We start from the raw sequence: 19,160 nt of genomic DNA on the forward strand, positions 1-19,160 counted from the left end.
ACACTATGAACTCCAGTAAGTAACTTAGACCGAGGACATTAACCCTTGTAGGCCAAGGTCTAAATGGCCATCTCGCGCATTCTTTCTCTTCTCAGTGCGTCAGAGCTCGCTACGAAGCCATGCAGCGATCGCTAGCAAAACTACTACTAACACTACACACACCACAAACTCTAAATAACATACTTACTGTATAAAAAACCTATCAAAACACTCTTAGTAAAATCCACAGCATCAATTCTCCCTAGTCTCTTGCCGTATCCAAACCCCCCCCCCCCTTGTTTGTCCCCACGTGTCTCCGTTCTACCTAGCAACACACCGTCAACACATTTTCATTGGTTGTGTCGAAATGTGGCACAGTTAGACCCCCACACAGTAAGGCGGAAATGATCGATCATATTCCTGGCTTTATTTTCAAGTAAATAACCACAAAACCAATATAAAAACACCACTTTTATAAAGTTTGAAGTCCGTACTGTCCACCAGAGGTGAAATGAACACTCGGTATGCTGTCTGTGTTATTACGAAGCCTTATAAATGTGTCACGTGCTTGCCCGCTCCACAGCGGGCTTCGTCCCGGTAGGGTTAAGTGTTCTCTTTTAAAGACAAGCTTTCGGTTTCTTTCTCCTTCAAACATTCTAAATGTGAGTTTACAGTGAAAAGTTATCCTCACTGCCTTACAGATGAGATATATCTGAGTACACTGTGACCTGAGAAAGGTAGAAGGATGTCCTCTTTGCACAGTAAAGTGAAAGACGTCTACCTACATCTGCCTGTAAACCAACTGAGACATTTTCAACAAAATTTAAAGACAAACTGGTGTTTGCTGCTGAATTACCACTTTTGTGTGTCTTGTTCCTGATGCTACAAAAATGTCCATAATACACGTCTTCAAAATCATTTCGTCAGCATATTAAATACAACTCTGCAGTTTCTGTAGTCCATTTGTCCTGCTATTAGAAAAAGCTGGTGCTGTGCTTTGAACCAATGCATAAAGAAGATATTTCATTTTAACTCGGCATGTCTCATTCAGGATTTCTTTTCTCCTCATATGGATCCATTTCATTTATACGTAGGTATCAGGAGATACTTTATTAAAGTTAACAAAATCAAAGTCATGTTTTGGCTTGAAAACTGCAGTGTTAAAGTGCAGTTTCATTTAATAACCAATGACATTCTGGATAGGGCAGCCCTTCTATTTCTCCCTGCAAAGCTCTCTTTTCTTACTGCAGCAGATCATTTGTCCCAACCAGTGTCTGCAGATCAGTCTCAGTCTGGTGGATATCTGTGGGGGGTAGGGGCCACAATAGCCTGAATATACGGAAGACCTCCTCTAAGAACACTTATGACTCCCCATTTATTTAGTTCAAGCAACCTTAACACACAGTGGAAATCGTCTTTAGCTTTATCACAGAAGCTAACATCCACATTCTTCCTCATTGCCAATCTCGGGGTTACAGCCAATCAGCGACAAGGAAAATGAATCAGGCTCCTGGATAGGCTGCAGTGCAAACAATAGCCATATTATACGGCTCGTAACATATTTCAACATTTAAGTGGACAAAAACGATGCCAGCTTCTGAAGTATTTTGTTCTGTAAATCTTAAGGTGTTCCTGCTGCATTGTGGATGTGACAGCTGAGTTAAGAGCGAGTCATATGATACAGAGAGAAAAAAGTTTTAAAAAAGCACTAATTCACTCAGATTCAGTCAACAAAACTGATAGGTATTTTTTGACAACATACGTAAAATGAACCACAGACAGCTTATGTGAGTTTTTACCAAGCTGTCATGAAAGGAGAAGACGCAGCGGACCGCTCCAGCGAGCTGCCCACCGCGTGTTCTGATAACTTTCAGTTAGAACTGGTCTTTTATTGTCAGAGAAGGGAGGGATAGACAGAAGAGACAAGTTATCAACAAGTTCTACACACACCAGGTCATCTTGTCTTTTTCCTTGGGAGCGATTTCTCTCAAGGTAAGAGAGAAATCGCTTTGGGAAGGTAGGAATGTGGGTCCTTCCCACCGTGGACTCGCCCAGTTCTTTCGTTTGATGACTTTAATGAAGACCCAGTCTCCTGGCTCGATGGGTGTGGTCTCCTGCGAAGGAAGAGAATCCTTCGCAGGAGACCACAGTGTTATCAGTGTGAGCAGTCAAAAGTTTTAACACAGACAGAGAGAGGCCAACACTTCTAAATGAAAATCACAATAATATATAATAATATAAGACTGCTATGGTAAGATCAATAATCTATACACATGTAAGAATGATAACACATAATATTTCCAACATTCCCTCCTCTTTATCATTTTTACTCATGTGAACCATTCAAAATCTAAGAAAAGAAAAGACAAGGAACAATAAAAGTGCCATATTTTCTCAAGTCTAAGGAATGCAAATACATGCTGTAAAAGAGATACAATGTGTAAAAATAGCAAGAAACCAAATGCAGTTTTTTTCATTTTGTTTTACACCATTTGTTTTCACATTTTCAGTGTAGGAATAATTCAGCAGATGATTTAATCTATTTATTGATTACAGAACATCGTCATATAATCCACTTTTCAGTGCGTCTTCATCCATATGGAACAAGTGGTCCTCATGTGTGTCAGAGGTTGGCATGACCAGCTGGTAGTTGATCACAGCAGTGGTAAATGTCTTTAGCATCATGTTACAATGGCATGGAATGATGCAACTTGTGAACAGGCAAAAAAGGATCAGAACACCCAGAACAGGTGTTCCAATTTTCAACAGAAGGTTCCGTCAGATCCAGAAGTGAGCCAAGAAAGAAGGTCAAAGGATGTTATCCATGTGTTCCACTTTCCACGTAATGTTTAAGTTCCTCCAGCTCATGTAGAGCATCAGAAATAGTTCCACAAGTTCCTGTTTCATCAGGAACGAACGTACGGCACGTTGAGCCGATGATTTTGCAATCACCTCCCTGAGAGGCTGTGAGGAGGTCCACTACAACACGGCTTTGCAGAACCATTTTTCTCAGTTCTGTCAGGTCTTTCATGGTTTCGTTGGCTAATTCGTGCGTGCTGTTGATGAGAGTGACTCATCAATGTGGTCTCGAATCTCATGATATAAGCCACATGTCCACACAGGAAGTGCCAGTCAGCCAGTGATCCGTCGTCTCCTGGCACTATGGCACTGCAACAAGCTCTCACCTGTCATCCTCTCGTCTGCTGAGTGATGTAGAATGTCCTCTCCTGAAGCAAGTCGTGACAGTCAGAGTTATCCTTTCAAGCATTGCAGCCTTGGGTCAACCCCTGACCTTTGCAGTTTGTGCAATTGATGAATCTCAGTGTCTTTTCTGAGAGATCCTGGTTTGTCTCCTGCCAAGGAAATGATCTCTGGTATTTTCAACACAGTCTGTGGAAATGGAAGTAAGTCAGTCGCAAATAAACAGTTCATAGCTCCAAAAAGTCCTTTCATGGCAGCTCTAGTCCAAAGCGGAACAGAATAATCCTTTTTACACCACTTGCATCCCTTGGGCGGATGGACACTGCGCCATGGGTGTGTGCTCAGGCCATAGAGACACATCTGTTTGTCATCAGTGATGTTCCCTGGTAGAAGACCTGAGTTGTGTGTGGTGTAGGGCAGCTGTGCACACACATAGCAGTTCACCTCGTTCCCCTCTTAAGCAGTCCTGTTCATCAACTGCCACCACAGGTTGGTGCTGTAGTCATGTTGGTGGAAGGTAAGCTCTCTTCCTTCTCCAAACAGTAGACACGCTGCAGTCACAGCGCAGTAGAAGATCCATCTGGCATATGGACGCCCCATTGTTGCTCCGCGCACAGAGATGTTGGAACCCCTAAACTAAAGCGAGGAATATGTCGGTTTCTTCACGAGCATTGAGACGAACTACCCTATTGGTTTGGAACCCCTTTGAAGGTCGGCTTCCTCGCTACCCCGAATTAGTGCTCCAACACTCTCTGCAGCTTGCAGTGACTCAGCTGTATCCAGCTGGGTCTCTCAGCAATCTTAACAGCTGTTGGTGTTGTCATCAGCACCTGTAATGGTCCTTCCCACCGTGGACTCGCCCAGTTCTTTCGTTTCATGACTTTAATGTAGACCCAGTCTCCTGGCTCGATGGGTGTGGTCTCCTGCGAAGGAAGAGAATCAGAAGGCAGTAAATTTGTACTGGACACTTCCTTTTCTTTAAGAGTCCTGATCATATAATCTGCTAATGTTTGTTCTTCATCTGTTTTCTGCAAATCTGGGGAGAACAGCGGCAATCTGTAAGCTCTCCAATGAATTATTTCAAAAGGTGTAAACCATCTGATGTCGGGGTGATTCTCATATAGAGCTTCACCAAGTCCTAACAATCTGGCCAGGGTCGGCCGGTAGTTTCCATGCATTTCCTTAATCTGCTTTTCACAGTACCATTTGTTCTTTCCACCAGCCCTGCACTTTGAGGGTGATAGGCACAGTGGTTTTTCAATGTCATTCCCAAGTGAGTAGCCATGTTTTGTATCACCTGGTTTACAAAATGTGGCCCATTGTCACTGTAAATAGTTTGTGGGATGCCGTGTGTTGGAATGATGGTTTTACATATAGCTTTAGCTACTGTCAAAGCATCTGCATGACTTGCTGGAGCTATTTCAACCCATTTAGAAAAAGCATCAATCATTACCAAACAATATTTGTATGGTCCACTTGGTGTGAGTTCAATAAAGTCCATAACAAAGTCTCAATTCAAAAGTTCAATAAAATCCTTAAAAATGTTTAAAGAATTTAATCCATTTGTGGTTATATTATTGTTACCACCTCGACCCCCCCCCCCCCCCCCCCCGCCCCCCTGTTGACACATAAAAATATCTGTGTCAAAATTTCTGTTGCTTCAAATCTGAATTTCTGTAGAACAGGGTTTTTTTATTTTACCTGAAAAATGTAATCATTATTCACTTTTGTTCCTTCAGTTATCCACTGGCTATAATAGTTTGTTATTCTATAGCTAACATTTTTGTTTCTAATGGTGCTGCTGCTTTTGCTATTTGACCTGCTTCCATTAGAAACCTAATTGGTACCTGTTATGTGCTGAACACTTACAAACTGCTAGTTTAACTGGCAGTTTTGTTGCTTTTAGGAGATCTTTTAGCAAAGAGGCATTTTGTTACAGGTCTACCTGTGGATATTTTGTCAAATTCATGAAGGTGGAACATTTCTATTTTATCCCTGTTAATAAAAATGACCATCCTGAATTTTAACCAAATCTCAAATCCTCTAATTCAATAATTTTTTATGAATTTTATGATCATCAATCAAATCTAGATTACAGGTTTTACTGAAGTCTAGAAAATGTTGCTTTTATTTACTATAATCAGTTTTGTGTAACTATTTACATCTGGTTGCTTAACATATCAGAATTTCATTTAACCTTGCATTTCAGCCCAGCTGACAATGTAAGTTTTAAAAAATAAATGGTCAATAATTTCATCAGTTACTCAGTTCTTGAGTACAGTTTGTCTGTTCTCATAATAACATTCATTCATTACAACATGAAAAGTGACATAAACAGAAACACAAATCCAATTTCAATTAATTTGTAGATTCTTTATAGAATTAAATTTTAAATTAAATGTTCGAGTTAAATGCAAACAAATACTTCACGATCTATGAATACTGCAGTATCAATTATTTTCAAGACTTTAATTTAATTCAAAACTGTCATGGATTACCAGGATATTTTAAAGAGTAAAAAGAAAACATTTGCAAATCATTATTAGCTTAGAATCTATAATAATTTTTTTAGTTGGTGTAATTTAGTGGCATAGTTCTATTAGTTATTTGCTGAACTTTTAGTGATTGCAGTTTTTCCTTCACGGTTTCCCAGCCTGTGGCTCGTGGGCCTTAAGAGGATCACTGGTCCTTCTGTTAAGGACTGAGTTAACGGGTACAAAGAGAAAGATTTTACCTAACATTGTACCTAAAAGCCTTCAAAATTTTCTTTTCTAGATAGATAATTCCTATATGCAAACAGGGTTAGTAAGCAAGAAAGTTTTCATTGCAGTAGCATTGTGTGTATCACAACTGTGTGTGTGTATATATGTCTCCTTTCTGTCTCACTTTTTGCTTCTCCCTCCTGCTGCTGGCATCGCTGCAGCTGGTTCTCCCTCCGTCTCTCCTCCAGCTCCCTGTCAGTCCAACTGGCTCTGGTGATTTTTGAGTTATCCAGACCGTCCCTCAGTGAATGTCCAGGTTGTCCACCAATGAAACAAACGTCAAACAGTTCAGTTTGCTGCCTTTGTCTCTGAAGCACAGTATTTTTCTTCTGCCAAAAGGTAAACCAGAGGAAGTTGTAAAAGTACAGTTGCATCCAAACACAGGGGTGTAGTTTGAGTTCAAATGTCCAGCAGGACACCATACAGTAGTTTTCTGCATGGCATTTCCCAGGTGTCCAGGAATTAGGATCAGTGGACACTTCAGTGCCTTCAGTGACCAGGTGATGGAAATCTTTCCTTGTCCTTTTTTGGCTTCTTTATCACTGTCATTGATGAAAAATGACAGTGACAGTGGTGATGAGGGAGGGATGTCAAATGATCCACGGCACGACAGGTCTGAGTTGAGGTCAGAGGTCAGACACACCGCAGCGAGGCTCAGGCAGAGGAATAGGTAATAAGCAAATAGGAGTAGGTTAGGGTTTGTTTGTCTTTCTTTCTTTCTTTTTATATAAACATTTTCTATATCTTTTCTTGTGATCATATAGTTTTTAGCCACTAATTGCCCAACATTTTTAGAAGTCATAAACCATTTCCTTATTCAAACACATATAAACATGAAACATGTTAAAGTCTGTCGTCTCTTATTCTTTACAGTATAAAATTTTAAAATGCAAAATGTAAGTTTATGTTAACCTAGTCTGAATGAACAGCTCATCAAAAAACAAATGGATGACTTCCGGTGGCGATGCGGCGAGGAGAAGACGCATGCTGACGAGCTAGAGCTGATATTGGCCAATTTTAAATCTCTACTTTCCCTCAGAGGGCTTAATACATGTGAAGATGGTGGAAACTAAGCAGCACAGATGAATAGAGGAAAAAATTCAAGACTAAAGAACATTCCGGGACCCAAAATCGACCAAATGATGATGTCGAACTCACGAGTTAACGAAGCTAATGCTAATACTAGCATGGAGACTCCAGCTGGAACAGGGACAGACTCGTCGATTATAAACGAGATTCGCATCATGAACCGAGATCTCCAAGACAAAATAAAGCAAGTATGGGGCTGACGTGACTACAATTAAAGACTGTCTGGACTCCCCTGAAATCCGATGTTGTCGGCCTCAACAGCAGAATTGGGGAAGCCGAAAACAGAGTATCGCAACTCGAAGATGAGAACGCAGTGCTCACTGCCAACACGGCTGAACTGAAGTCCAAAGTTGCACTGCTGGAAGGTCGGATTCAATATCAAGAAAATTACAGCAGAAGAAACAATCTGAGGATCAAGGGAGTCCCGGAGCGGTCGGAGAAGGGGAATAACGCACTGGAATGTGTTATGGATGTGCTACGCACCCTACAGGATCAGGATACTGATCAAATCGTCGTTGAGAGGGCTCACAGAATACCCGCTACACTAAAAGCAGATGGGCAAAACACGTCAGCCGGACCTCGCCACATCCTGGTGAGATTCCTTCGCTTCGCGGACAGGGAGAAAGTACGACTTAGAGCCAGAGAGGTCAGATCTTTTCAGTGGAGGGGAAATAAGATAGAATTCTTCCCAGACTTCATGAAGGAAGTACAAGAAAAAAGGAATAAATTCTTTGAGGTCAGACGCATGTGCAGAGCCAAGGGACTGAAATACACCACGCAATACCCCGCAGTGTTTTGGGTCTTCCTTGGTAAGGAACGCCTCCGTTTTGAAGATGCAACGGCAGCAAAGAAGATTATAGACAAATACCAACCCCCGGAGGAAGGAGAATGAATGAACAGATCATTGGTAATATATCCTCTCTGAGATCACTAATCATAACTTCCAATTTATTAAGGCCAAAGTGTTTATTGTATTATACAGGCTATAACTAGACTCCTTTAAACTGGTTAAATTTATGTTATTGCAATGAGACTTTGCACACGGTGAAAATGGATTGCTATTTATGCAATCTAAGCTGCATGGATGGCGATTTGGACTTCCATACATGAACGTGAGGTTACGATCTGGATTTCTATGTATTCATATCCCACATATTTTCTTGTATACAGTACATATGTATACAGTTTAAATAGCACAGCCTTTTTGTTAGTTTTTTCCCTTTCCTCTTATCCGAGTCATTTGAGCTAACAAAGCTCTGGCGGAAGTTTTTGGATCTTTATTATTACTATATATTATTGGTCGGGACCATGCTTGTCATAAGGAATAAGGCACAGTTATTTACTTTTTCTTTTAGTTTTGGGGCCCTCCTCCTGAGGCTGTCGTTTTTTGTTTTCTCTTTAGTTATATGTATACACACAACGGTTACATCACAAGATAGAAAGATGCTCCTATTACTATTATCGACAAATGAACATAAACTATGGGGACGGTAGTTAAAATATCCTCCTGGAACGTTAATGGTTTGGGCTCATACACTAAACGAAGCAAAGTTATTAAATATCTAAAACAGAAAAAAGTAGATGTGATGATGCTACAAGAAACACATCTGTTAGAGAAAGACGTCAATAGAATTAAGGATAGATGGGTGGGACAAGCTTACCACAATACTTTCCAACAGAAAAAGCGGGGCGTATCCATCCTATTTTCTAAACATCTCTCAATTCAAGTAGAGAAAGAGTATAAAGACAAAGAAGGTCGAGTAATTGTTCTGCTAGTTAATATTTCAGAACAAAACATCATTATAGCTAATATATATGCTCCTAATATAGAAGATCCAGACTTGTTCTTACAGCTAAAAAGATTTTTTCTAGATTTTGGAGACTTCCCAATCATTCTTTCTGGAGATTTCAACCAAGTCCTAGACATTGTTTTGGATAGATCGGGGAAATCAATTCCTAAAAACAGTGAAACCCTAGACGCGATCAAAGATCTGTGCAAACATACTGGTTTATCAGATGTTTGGAGACTTTTAAACCCTTCAGCGCGAGACTATACTTTCTTCTCAAATAGGCACTCAGTTTACAGTAGGATAGACAACTTTCTGATCTCACACTTTCATTGAAAACGTTGGGAACTGCAGCATTGGTTCAATAGCATTAACCGATTATGCCCCCATAGACTTGGTCCTACAATTGGGATCTCACTATGAAAGGGCTAGAGGATGGAAGATGAACATCAGCGTACTAAATGATGCTGAAGTATACAAAAAACTCCAAAAACTAATTACTGAATACTTTACGATCAACAATAATACCGCGGACCAAAACTCAATTTGGGACGGGTTCAAACCGTATATTAGGGGAATAATGATTCAGCACTCATCCCGGATCAAAAAACAAGATTCCCAAAATATAAACCTATATGAAAATGAGATAAAGAGATTGGAAAGGGACTACTCAGAAAATCTTAACCCATCAACTTTTGACAAACTAGTTAAGCTAAATATGAGCTAAACACCATATTTTCAAAAAAAAAGTAGAGTACTCTCTCTTCCGGATCAAACAGAAATAGTATGAATCAGGCGATAAAGATGACAAATTGTTAGCCAGTCAACTAAAAGCCAAACAAGCAACGCGTCAAATTACTGCGATAAAGAACAGGGCTAGGAATGTAACTACTTCTCAGAAAGAAATTAATAAGACCTTCAAAGATTTTTATAAACATCTGTATTCTCAAGAAGAACAATTTGATCTAAAGTCAGCAGAAAAATTTTTTGGACGGCTAAACCTTCAGAAATTGTTCGCAGAAAGTGCCACACAATTAGAAATACCCATAACTATGGAAGAACTCGACAAAGCTATTAAAGTCTCACCCCATGGGAAAACTCCAGGCCTGGACGGTATTCCTAATGAGTTTTATAAAAAATGTTCATCTGAACTGAACACAGAAATATTGAAAACTTTTAACTCAGCTATTGACTTACATCGATTCCCCACATCTACGAAGGAATCATTAATTACTGTTATCCCAAAAAAGGGAAAAAACCCTTTAGAATGTTCAAGCTACAGGCCGATAAGCTTATTATGTTGTGATTCAAAATTATTCACAAAAATATTACCAATGTGGATTAACAGGGATATAAAATCAATTATACACCCTGACCAAACAAGCTTTGTCAAGGGCAGAACCTCCACTGATAGTCTAAGGCGATTACTGCATCTTATTTGGAAGGCCCAACAGTTAAATGTTCCGGTAGCGGCCCTGTCATTAGATGCGGAAAAGGCGTTCGACAGGGTCAGCTGGAATTATCTCTACTACACACTTACAAAATTTGGGTTTAGACAATCTTTTCTAGAAATAATAAAAATGATATACTCAGACTCAAAAGCGACAGTAACAACCAACGGATGGAGATCAACTCAATTTTTAATCGAATGCGGGACCAAACGGGGAGACCCATTGTCACCCCTGCTCTTTATTATAGCACTCGTACCGTTAGCTCAAGCCATCAGACAAAATGAAACAATAAAAGGTATAACAATGGGCGGACTAGACAACAAAATGTTGATTTTTGCAGACGATGTACTGCGTCTACTGTCGAACCCTGAGGAATATCTACCTCCTTTACTTGATTTGATCAATAATTATTCTGAATTATCTGGCTACAAGATCAACTGGTCTAAATGTGAAGTAATGCCTCTATCAAAATTTTGTTATAAAAGCCACATACAAAAGTGAAATTTTCGGTGGGCACCAAAAAAACTTAAATACCTAGGCGTATTGCTGAACCCGGGCCTAGAAAATATTATTTTAGATAACTTTGAACCGGTCATAAATAAGATAAACTTGCTTTTAAAGGGGTGGGACAAACTACAAATATCACTGTGGGGTAGAGTCCAGGCCATTAAAATGATCATTACACCAAAATTAAATTACCTTTTTACTTTACTGCCACTTAAAATACCACACTCTATATTTAAGACCCTGGACAAAATGATAAGCAACTTTATTTGGGAGGGAAAAAAGCCTAAAATGTCTGCCATAAAACTCCAAGCTAAAATAGAATACGGAGGATTACGACTACCTAATATGCAACTTTATCAGGAAGCTTTTATAAGTGCACAAATAACATCACTTATGTTAAAGAAACATGATAGTCCTATCTGGGTAAACTTGGAAGGTGAAGTAACTGCTCAATTCAAAGCTTTTGATTATCTATCACAACATCCAAATGATGGAGTTAAATCCAATCCAATTATGATCCACACCAAAAACGTTTGGCAGCATTTACATAAAAAAGCAAATGCTTGTTCCTTCACTCAAGGAAATGCCTCAGTGTGGAATAACCCAAAAATAAAAATAGAGGAGAAAACGATCTTTTGGGGGAGCTGGCATACAAAAGGGACTGATAGTATAAACTGCTTCTTCCAAAATGGTGACTTACTGTCATTTCAACAACTTCAAGAATTATACAATCTACACCATAAAGATTTCTGGAAGTTCCTACAAATAAGGGACTGTCTCACAAAATTAAAGAAACTTGAGGGGAATATACCCATGGAATCACCAATATACAATATGTTAAATAAACTGAAAAACTTCTCTTGACCAGTAAGTCACATTTATAACTTCCTGATTGAGAAAATTTGCAATATTAATACAGGACTTAAAAAGGTATGGGAATCAGAACTAAACAAAAAGTTCACAGAGGAGCAGTTGGGGTAAAATAGTCAAGCAAATGTTGAAACCCATGAGAGATGCACGCTCCAAATTGATACAGTTCAAAATTCTGAATCGTTTGTATTGGACACCAGTCAAGCTATTTAGAGCTAAGATGAGTAACTCTGATATTTGCTGGCGATGTAAACAAAGTCCAGGAAACGTGCTTCACATGTTCCTCACATGTCCGATTCTAACTTCTTACTGGCAGAAGGTTATGGGAAAAATCAACAGCATCCTTAATTTAAACTTACTCCTGACACCTACATTGGGACTCCGTAATTTATTAGACTACAAGGTTCAAATAGTAACTGAAAAAACACAATGGTTAAAAATAGCACTCACCACACCAAGACGAATTATATTAAGACACTGGAAGGGCCAAAATATCCCTACCTATACAGAATGGTATTCAGCACTTTCAGAGACCGCCTCTTACGAAAGACTCATTCACAAAATAAATGGCCAGTTTGAGGCATATCAGAGTGTATGGGAATCGTTCTTAAAACTAGAGAGGAAAGATTCGAATACCATGGGTCCAAAATAAATAGATACAATGTGCGTGTATTTTATTTTTATTTATTTATTTATTATTATAATTTTTTATTATAATTTCTTTTTTTTTTCTTTGCTTTAGCTCTGACTGGTTGAGAGGGGGGGAGTATGGGAGGACTGGGAGGGGATTAGGGGAGAAAATATTAAAAGCTAAGTCCTTCTCTGTATAATTACTTAATGTTGTATTCTTTACAGTGCTGATATTATCAATATTGGTTTCACTGTATGTTTCATTGTCGAAGGATTTAATAAACATTGAAAAAAACCCAATGGATTACTAAATTTGTTGATCTCAGTGCTGCAGACTGTGAAGTCAGCGGGCAGCCCTCCTCTCAAGGCCTAAGAGAGACATGAGGCTGGATAATGTCCAGGTCGGTACCTTACTCTGATCGCTGACCCCTCCAGATAAACAGCAAAAGGATCATGGCACCAAGTTGGTGTTATAATCTAATTATGACACAATACATTAAACATTGTTCTCTGAGGATATTGTTTTTATTTAGTTTTACCACATTTCAGCTTCTCCTCCTTCAGGAAAATCATACTTCCCTTTTGAGCATGCAAAAAAGTAATTCCTATGTTTTTTATTTTAGTGAGACGTCTCTCAATTGGCTTTCTTTGAAAGTGTAGAAATGCTAAAAAAACAACAACATTATTTCCCTTATAGTTTCTATATAGGCGAGAAAAAAAACACCACAATCTTTCCATAACTTTGGTACTCTGTGATTTTTATCTTAATATAACTTGGTATTTTGACCAAATGAGCACTTAGTGTCCCCTGAAGAGTTCCGAGAACAGAAAGTTTTACTTTCAGAGAATTAAGCACCATTCACACACACACAAATTCCCTACCTATGCGAGGATCTTCCCTAATGGGGCACCTCATCCAGAGGGGGGCTCTAAAATACCTCTCCTTTGATACAATTTAGTTAAAATGCCATCAACTGGGACTCTAACCCCAATTTTGCGCTTTTCACTCACGTTTCTGTTGGTTTGTTCTTTCTGTTAGGATCTTGTCAATTTGCCGTTGGCAGACAAAGTCGGACTTAGGCGCTGGCCCAGCGAAGAATTTTGCCACCCGGGTCTTTCTTTCCAAGTCTTGTTGACTCTGGCCATGCATGGTTTTCAGCGCGTCCTTCTCTGCCTGTCAGCGACAGGTATGTAGAGATACAGGTCACGGCACCAAGATGATAGGTATTTTTTGACAACATACGTAAAATGAACCACAGACAGCTTATGTGAGTTTTTACCAAGCTGTCATGAGAAGACGCAGCGGACCGCTCCAGCGAGCTGCCCACCACATGTTCTGATAACTTTCAGTTAGAGCTGGTCTTTTATTGTCAGAGAAGGGAGGGATAGACAGAAGAGACAAGTTATCAACAAGTTCTACACACACCAGGTCATCTTGTCTTTTGCCTTGGGAGCGATTTCTCTCAAGGGCAGAGGGCTGTTATCAGTGTGAGCAGTCAAAAGTTTTAACACAGACAGAGAGAGGCCAACACTTCTAAATGAATATCACAATAATATAAGACTGCTATGGTAAGATCAATAATCTATACACATGTAAGAGTGATAACACATAATATTTCTAACAAAAACAATGTCCAAAACTGTTTTTGTGATGCACATAATTAAATGAACTTTGTGGAGTGTGTGGTTGACATAAACATAAATACTGAACTGAGTTTTATCCCATTATGGTTCTTAAGAAATGAGTGATCAGAACTTCTAGTTTGTACCCGGGATTTAACTGAGACATCTTGTTTTATTTTAGCATTTGCTGTCTAGCATTTTTCTTGAAAGAATGCTGAATAATATTTTAATCATTCGAATGAGATGTGTCATTTTGCTAAACTGATATATGTCATTTATAGTAACACACCAGTTTAGAAAACGTGAGTGCTTGTACTGATTTTTCTTTGTTTCCTCTGTTTTATATTGTGGCCTTTTCTAATATGTCATCTATGAAATTTTAATTAGCTAGTCATATATTAACATAAATACATAGACACCTGCACTGCATCCAGATTTACTAAGCTGCTTTTCCGTTTACTTTTAGTTATTGGCTCTTGATATTTATCTCGTATCCGAATTCATGCTAAGTTTACTTTTTCTCAGCACTTCCAAGTCTTATTGGCCCACACTCACTGTTGAAAGCTTCATAATTTATGAAGCTATTAAAACTTTGGCCATAATTTTTTGAAATCATTCAAACTCAAACCTCAGATTACAGAAAAGAACAACTCATTAAAACTCACTAAAACTGACCCCCAGATTAAGGATATTGGATACTTTGGTAACTACTTTCATTTTCTAAAACAAACCAAAGAAGAACTTCATTTGGAAGCAGTAATGACAAAAATAAGGATCCTTTTACGGTAAGATTAGACTTTCATTCAGACTTCGTAGTTGCTTAAAAGTTTACTTTTAGTTTACCTTTTTGTCTTGAGTTTTATGGAAGAGTTATCAGTTGGGTTGTAAATGTACATCCAGCTCATGACACAAGGTGATATATCAGAAGAATCTGTAATCAGTGTACAGTGTATAAGTTGGCTAACACATATATCACAACTTTTATGCTTGTCTAATACTAACATAGTTGTAATATAATAAGCATTAAAAAGACTTTTGCATGTTTTTACATGTTTACTTATGATGGCCAGGTGCACAACAGACCAAAAAACCTTTGGTCTGTTGTGCACCTTGCCATCTTCATGGCCAGGTCTTTATGGCCATTAGCCATAAAGCTAATGGCTCTAACCCAATGTTAGAGCCATTAGCAGCTGACCGTTATAAATTAGCATTGTTCTCACTGTCCTGTATCTTATCTGTCTCTTTATCACTATTTCTTTTTCCTACCAAGTACTCAATATGTTGCCAGATAAATTATCTGACAGTGACGGAGGTTTCTTCAATGACAAGTTTTTTTAGTAGCATCATCAACAGAACAGGACGACTCAAGAATTACTCCCTTTATAGTAGCAGTCAGACAACAGGAATTGAGCTTGAATCCCTCGCCTTCATATCTGAAGAAGTAACATATACTTACATCACCTAACAAAGTCCCATAATGACACCAATTACAAAGCTCTTAGAGAGACAGACTCTCCTGGGAACTATTGTCTACTTGTAATGTTGCAAGTTCCCATCCAACTCTGGATATCAGTAGTCAGTACCATCCCTGAAGTAGAGAAGTCTCTGAATGAAGTTAGCTTTATTTTATAATTTGGGGCCTGCCTATGCAATGCATGGCAGGAACCTACTGTCATAATAAGCGGTCTCTTTATATCTTTATTTATTTTTCTTCCATCACCATTAATGCAGCTCAAACCGCTGCATGCAGCCCCACAAAAGTGGTATCAAAACGTTCAACTTGATCCCGAGAAGGGAGCTATTACTTTTAGTGGGATTTTGAGTTAAAATGGCAACATAAACGAGCAAAAAATGAGGCTGAGTGTCTCACTGAGTCAGAAATCTTTCTAAGACACGCACCCCCACACACAGCACAGTGGATTTCTGACTCCAAAACTATTTTTAACTCGTCCTCACGGCCACAAATATCGCTCTATTGGTCTCAAAGTCGGTCATGACATTGATACCCATCCCTGCTCCCCTAAAATGTTTTCAAAATTTTGCTAGGGCTTATTGTTTTTTGTCAGGGTCCTTGAGACCGACGCTGAGTTTCTCAAAAGGATAGAAACTCTTTCTACCATACTGAGAGAGAGAGCACAGGTGGCGATCGTTAATTACCATAGCAAAGGGGGGTCAGACAGAGGCAGTGACAAGTCTCACAAACAGGCAAGTACACACGTATTATTTCCTGACTATTCATATTCTGTTTACACAAATGTATTATTTCTCAGAATTTTTGAATGTGAATTAAAATCCTTAGTATGAAGGTTGAAAATTTTCTAGAAAAAAACTATTATCCACTGTCTTTGTTTTTTTTATTTCACACTGTGAGTGAGAACCATATGTGCGAAGCTTATAGTCGTCAGTCTCGGACTGAATTTCACTATACATGAGGTTTAATCATTGCACTGTAATGGTGAAACAGGTCAGCCATAGTACTCTGGTAGTGCAATGTTCCAACTTTGCAACATGTTAGAACATACTGACATCTTGACATGTACTGCATGGATGTGGTCCTGATACTTACTCAATGCATGAGTCCAGCGGTGCAAGCTTGCTGGCTTGCATGGATGTGTTACTGGTTAAGCGTCAGAACTCTGGATCCAAAGCGACATGCACATGTTGCACAGTTAAATTTCTTCAGGAATTTAATATGTCTAGCTAATGACCTGCTGTTGTTGATGGAACCATAAATGTGGTTCTCTGTCTAAACATCCTGAAGGAGAAGGTCTAACCATCATTCTCGCTCAAACACACGTGGAGTTTGAAGTGTCCTACTTAAAGTCTAGACTTTAATCCAACTAAGATGAAGAGGCGTGTTTTTTAATGATGTAGTGCGTGAACAAACATATTGACACGTGTGATTTTAATTGTAATTAAGAATTAATTTCTTATATAATGGAAACACAGCAATTGCAAAGTTGTGTTTTTTTGTACATTTATAATGGAAACACAGCTGGTGATGTAGCGGTGATACGCTGCTTCACATTCAGGAGCACTGGAAATCCAACACAGGAAGAACAGATCCCTGTCAGTGGAAAAAGTAGAAATACTACATTACAATGAACTACAGCCACAGGATGCCATTCATAAAACAGCAGGACCTCTATAATTTGACCGTGAATATTTCATGGCGTAGATTGAGTGACATTTAGAAGGAAGCGGCCTCTTGCTGAAAAACGGCATCATCCATTCAAGACAGATCAATCAACGATGAAAACCATCATCTGCTAAACAGAAAAGTGGTGTGGTGTGAAATTTGAAATATCCCTTTGTGTTTTTTTTTTTGTTCTTTCTGCCAGGTGAAGGAGGACTGGAAGTACGTGGCGATGGTCATTGACAGGATATTCCTCTGGATGTTTGTACTGGTGTGTATTCTGGGATCTGTGGGTCTCTTCCTCCCTCCCTGGCTGGCTGGGATGATCTAGCAGCTTTGAGGAACATGAGAGCTGATAGGACGACAGGCTTGTCACATGTAAGAAAAAAGGTTTATCATGAATCTTTTTTCTTTCTGTTTCGGGGAACTCCATGTCACAGTCTTTGCCCTTATCCTTTGTAATCAAAATGTTACCCACTGAAGAACACAATGGAATATCTGTCACTGATCCCTGTGGGCACATACATTCTTTATGAGGGCAAAAGATCAACAATGAAAATAACTTCAATGCCACTCCATCCTGACTGAGCTGCACAGCTCAAACTGTCCCGCTGTGATAAAACATGTGAAAAGCTGAATCCTGATACACCAGAAGACTCAACATCCAGATTGCTAATAATAGGACAATATGAGGTGGAATACATCCCAACAATGCCATCATTGCAGTGTCTGGGTAGAAAAGAGCTGACAATGAACTGATGTCATGAGATATCCATAAAGTAATGTTTCTGTGAAAATGTGTCTGAGTTTTTTCTTGGGATGGATATTTTATTTGTTTTAGATAGATGTGATGTTATACGTTAAATGTTGAATTGTGTCTGTTCTCTCAGCCTTCATAAAGCATTCTGTCTTTTTATTAATGGCCACATGCACAGATAAACATACACTTTTAATATTTTCCTTGATAAGTATACACATGGACATGGTGGCGTCCTGTAAGGTTTTAAGGTTTTAGTCAGGGCCTTCAATAGACGTCAACTATACCTGAACAATATACACGTGCAGGACAATGCAAAAATTATGCAACACACCAAGCAACAGCCATCCAATAATGTGCAAATAAATAAAAATATGCCAAAAAAGCAACAATGGAGCCCAACAATGCATATATCCAGTGGCGCAACTACACATTATTCAGGTGGATGCGAAAACATAGATCGGCGCCCCCCTCCACCCAACCTCCCGAGGGAAGGATCGTCAGGGTGAAGGAGCGACGCTCTCCTCCCCCCCCCCCCCCCCCCCCCCCCCGAGGCGACGATACGTGAAGGGTAAAACTCGCTACATTTACCTCATTATGTGCGCGAGGTGAAGGAGCGTTACACGCGCCGAAGTGTATGGGAAAACAATCATCGGCGCGCCGCCCCCTCCAGACGGGGTTTTGGCGCCCCCTCTGGTGCTGCGCCCCTATGCGTTGCATACCCTGCATACCCACTTTTTGCGCCACTGCATATATCAAGCAATATATCAATGTATATTTTAACAAAATACACAGGGAACAGTGCACATAATGGGGTTACGTCGATCCGCGTTTCCCCATCAGATACGGTTCCCCCTGCGTCTTCTCGCCGCTCCGCACCGCCCAAGCGGCAAAATAAGCGCGTGCTCGTCATGAGCACTGAGAAAGCACGCGCTTATCCAAGTCGCAGCAGCAAACAGAAAGGGGCGGGGCGGACCATTTGTCAGTTTCATACCTTATTTGGAAATGGGACCATTGCACTCCGGAAGTGAAGGAGGCGCTATTTCCTATACTTCCGTTTTTATTTTCTTTTGAAATCTGTAATATATTTTCACTTTTAGGAAGGAGTTTCACTCTCAGCATGTATTTGGACTTCTCTCTTTTATTTACTTCAGCGCAGCTCACAGTTTTTAACAATTTCCGTAGCTTTCAGTGTAATTCTAAATCTGCTCCTAGTCGCATCTTTTCGGGCCTGCTACTGTCTCTAGTGGCGTGGGGGTGGTAACACAACTAATCTAATTACGTTACTAAATCAGAATACCACAACGTCTTTATTATTTACTATTAATTCTGGCATTACTGGCACCGTAAAAGATAAATTATCTTATA

General features: G+C 39.5%; 1 protein-coding gene across 2 annotated transcripts in view; it reads left to right on the top strand.

Moving 5' to 3' along the window:
- Positions 1-18,035, top strand: part of chrna4b (cholinergic receptor, nicotinic, alpha 4b) — a 35,837-nt gene extending 17,802 nt beyond the window's left edge. Inside the window, exons 6-7 of one of the 2 annotated variants that reach the window (XM_008413191.3) lie at positions 13,316-13,463; positions 17,241-18,035. In XM_008413191.3, the coding sequence (XP_008411413.2) occupies positions 13,316-13,463; positions 17,241-17,278 (186 nt within the window). In that variant the 3' untranslated portion in view covers positions 17,279-18,035. The remainder of the gene's footprint in view (positions 1-13,315; positions 13,464-17,240) is intronic. The other variant, XM_008413192.3, reaches the window with a different exon arrangement.
- The last annotated feature ends 1,125 nt before the right edge of the window (positions 18,036-19,160 follow it).

The sequence above is a fragment of the Poecilia reticulata genome, chromosome 7 (assembly GCF_904066995.2).
Source record: "Poecilia reticulata chromosome 7, P_reticulata-male-v2, whole genome shotgun sequence".
Taxonomy (NCBI): Eukaryota; Metazoa; Chordata; class Actinopteri; order Cyprinodontiformes; family Poeciliidae; genus Poecilia; species Poecilia reticulata.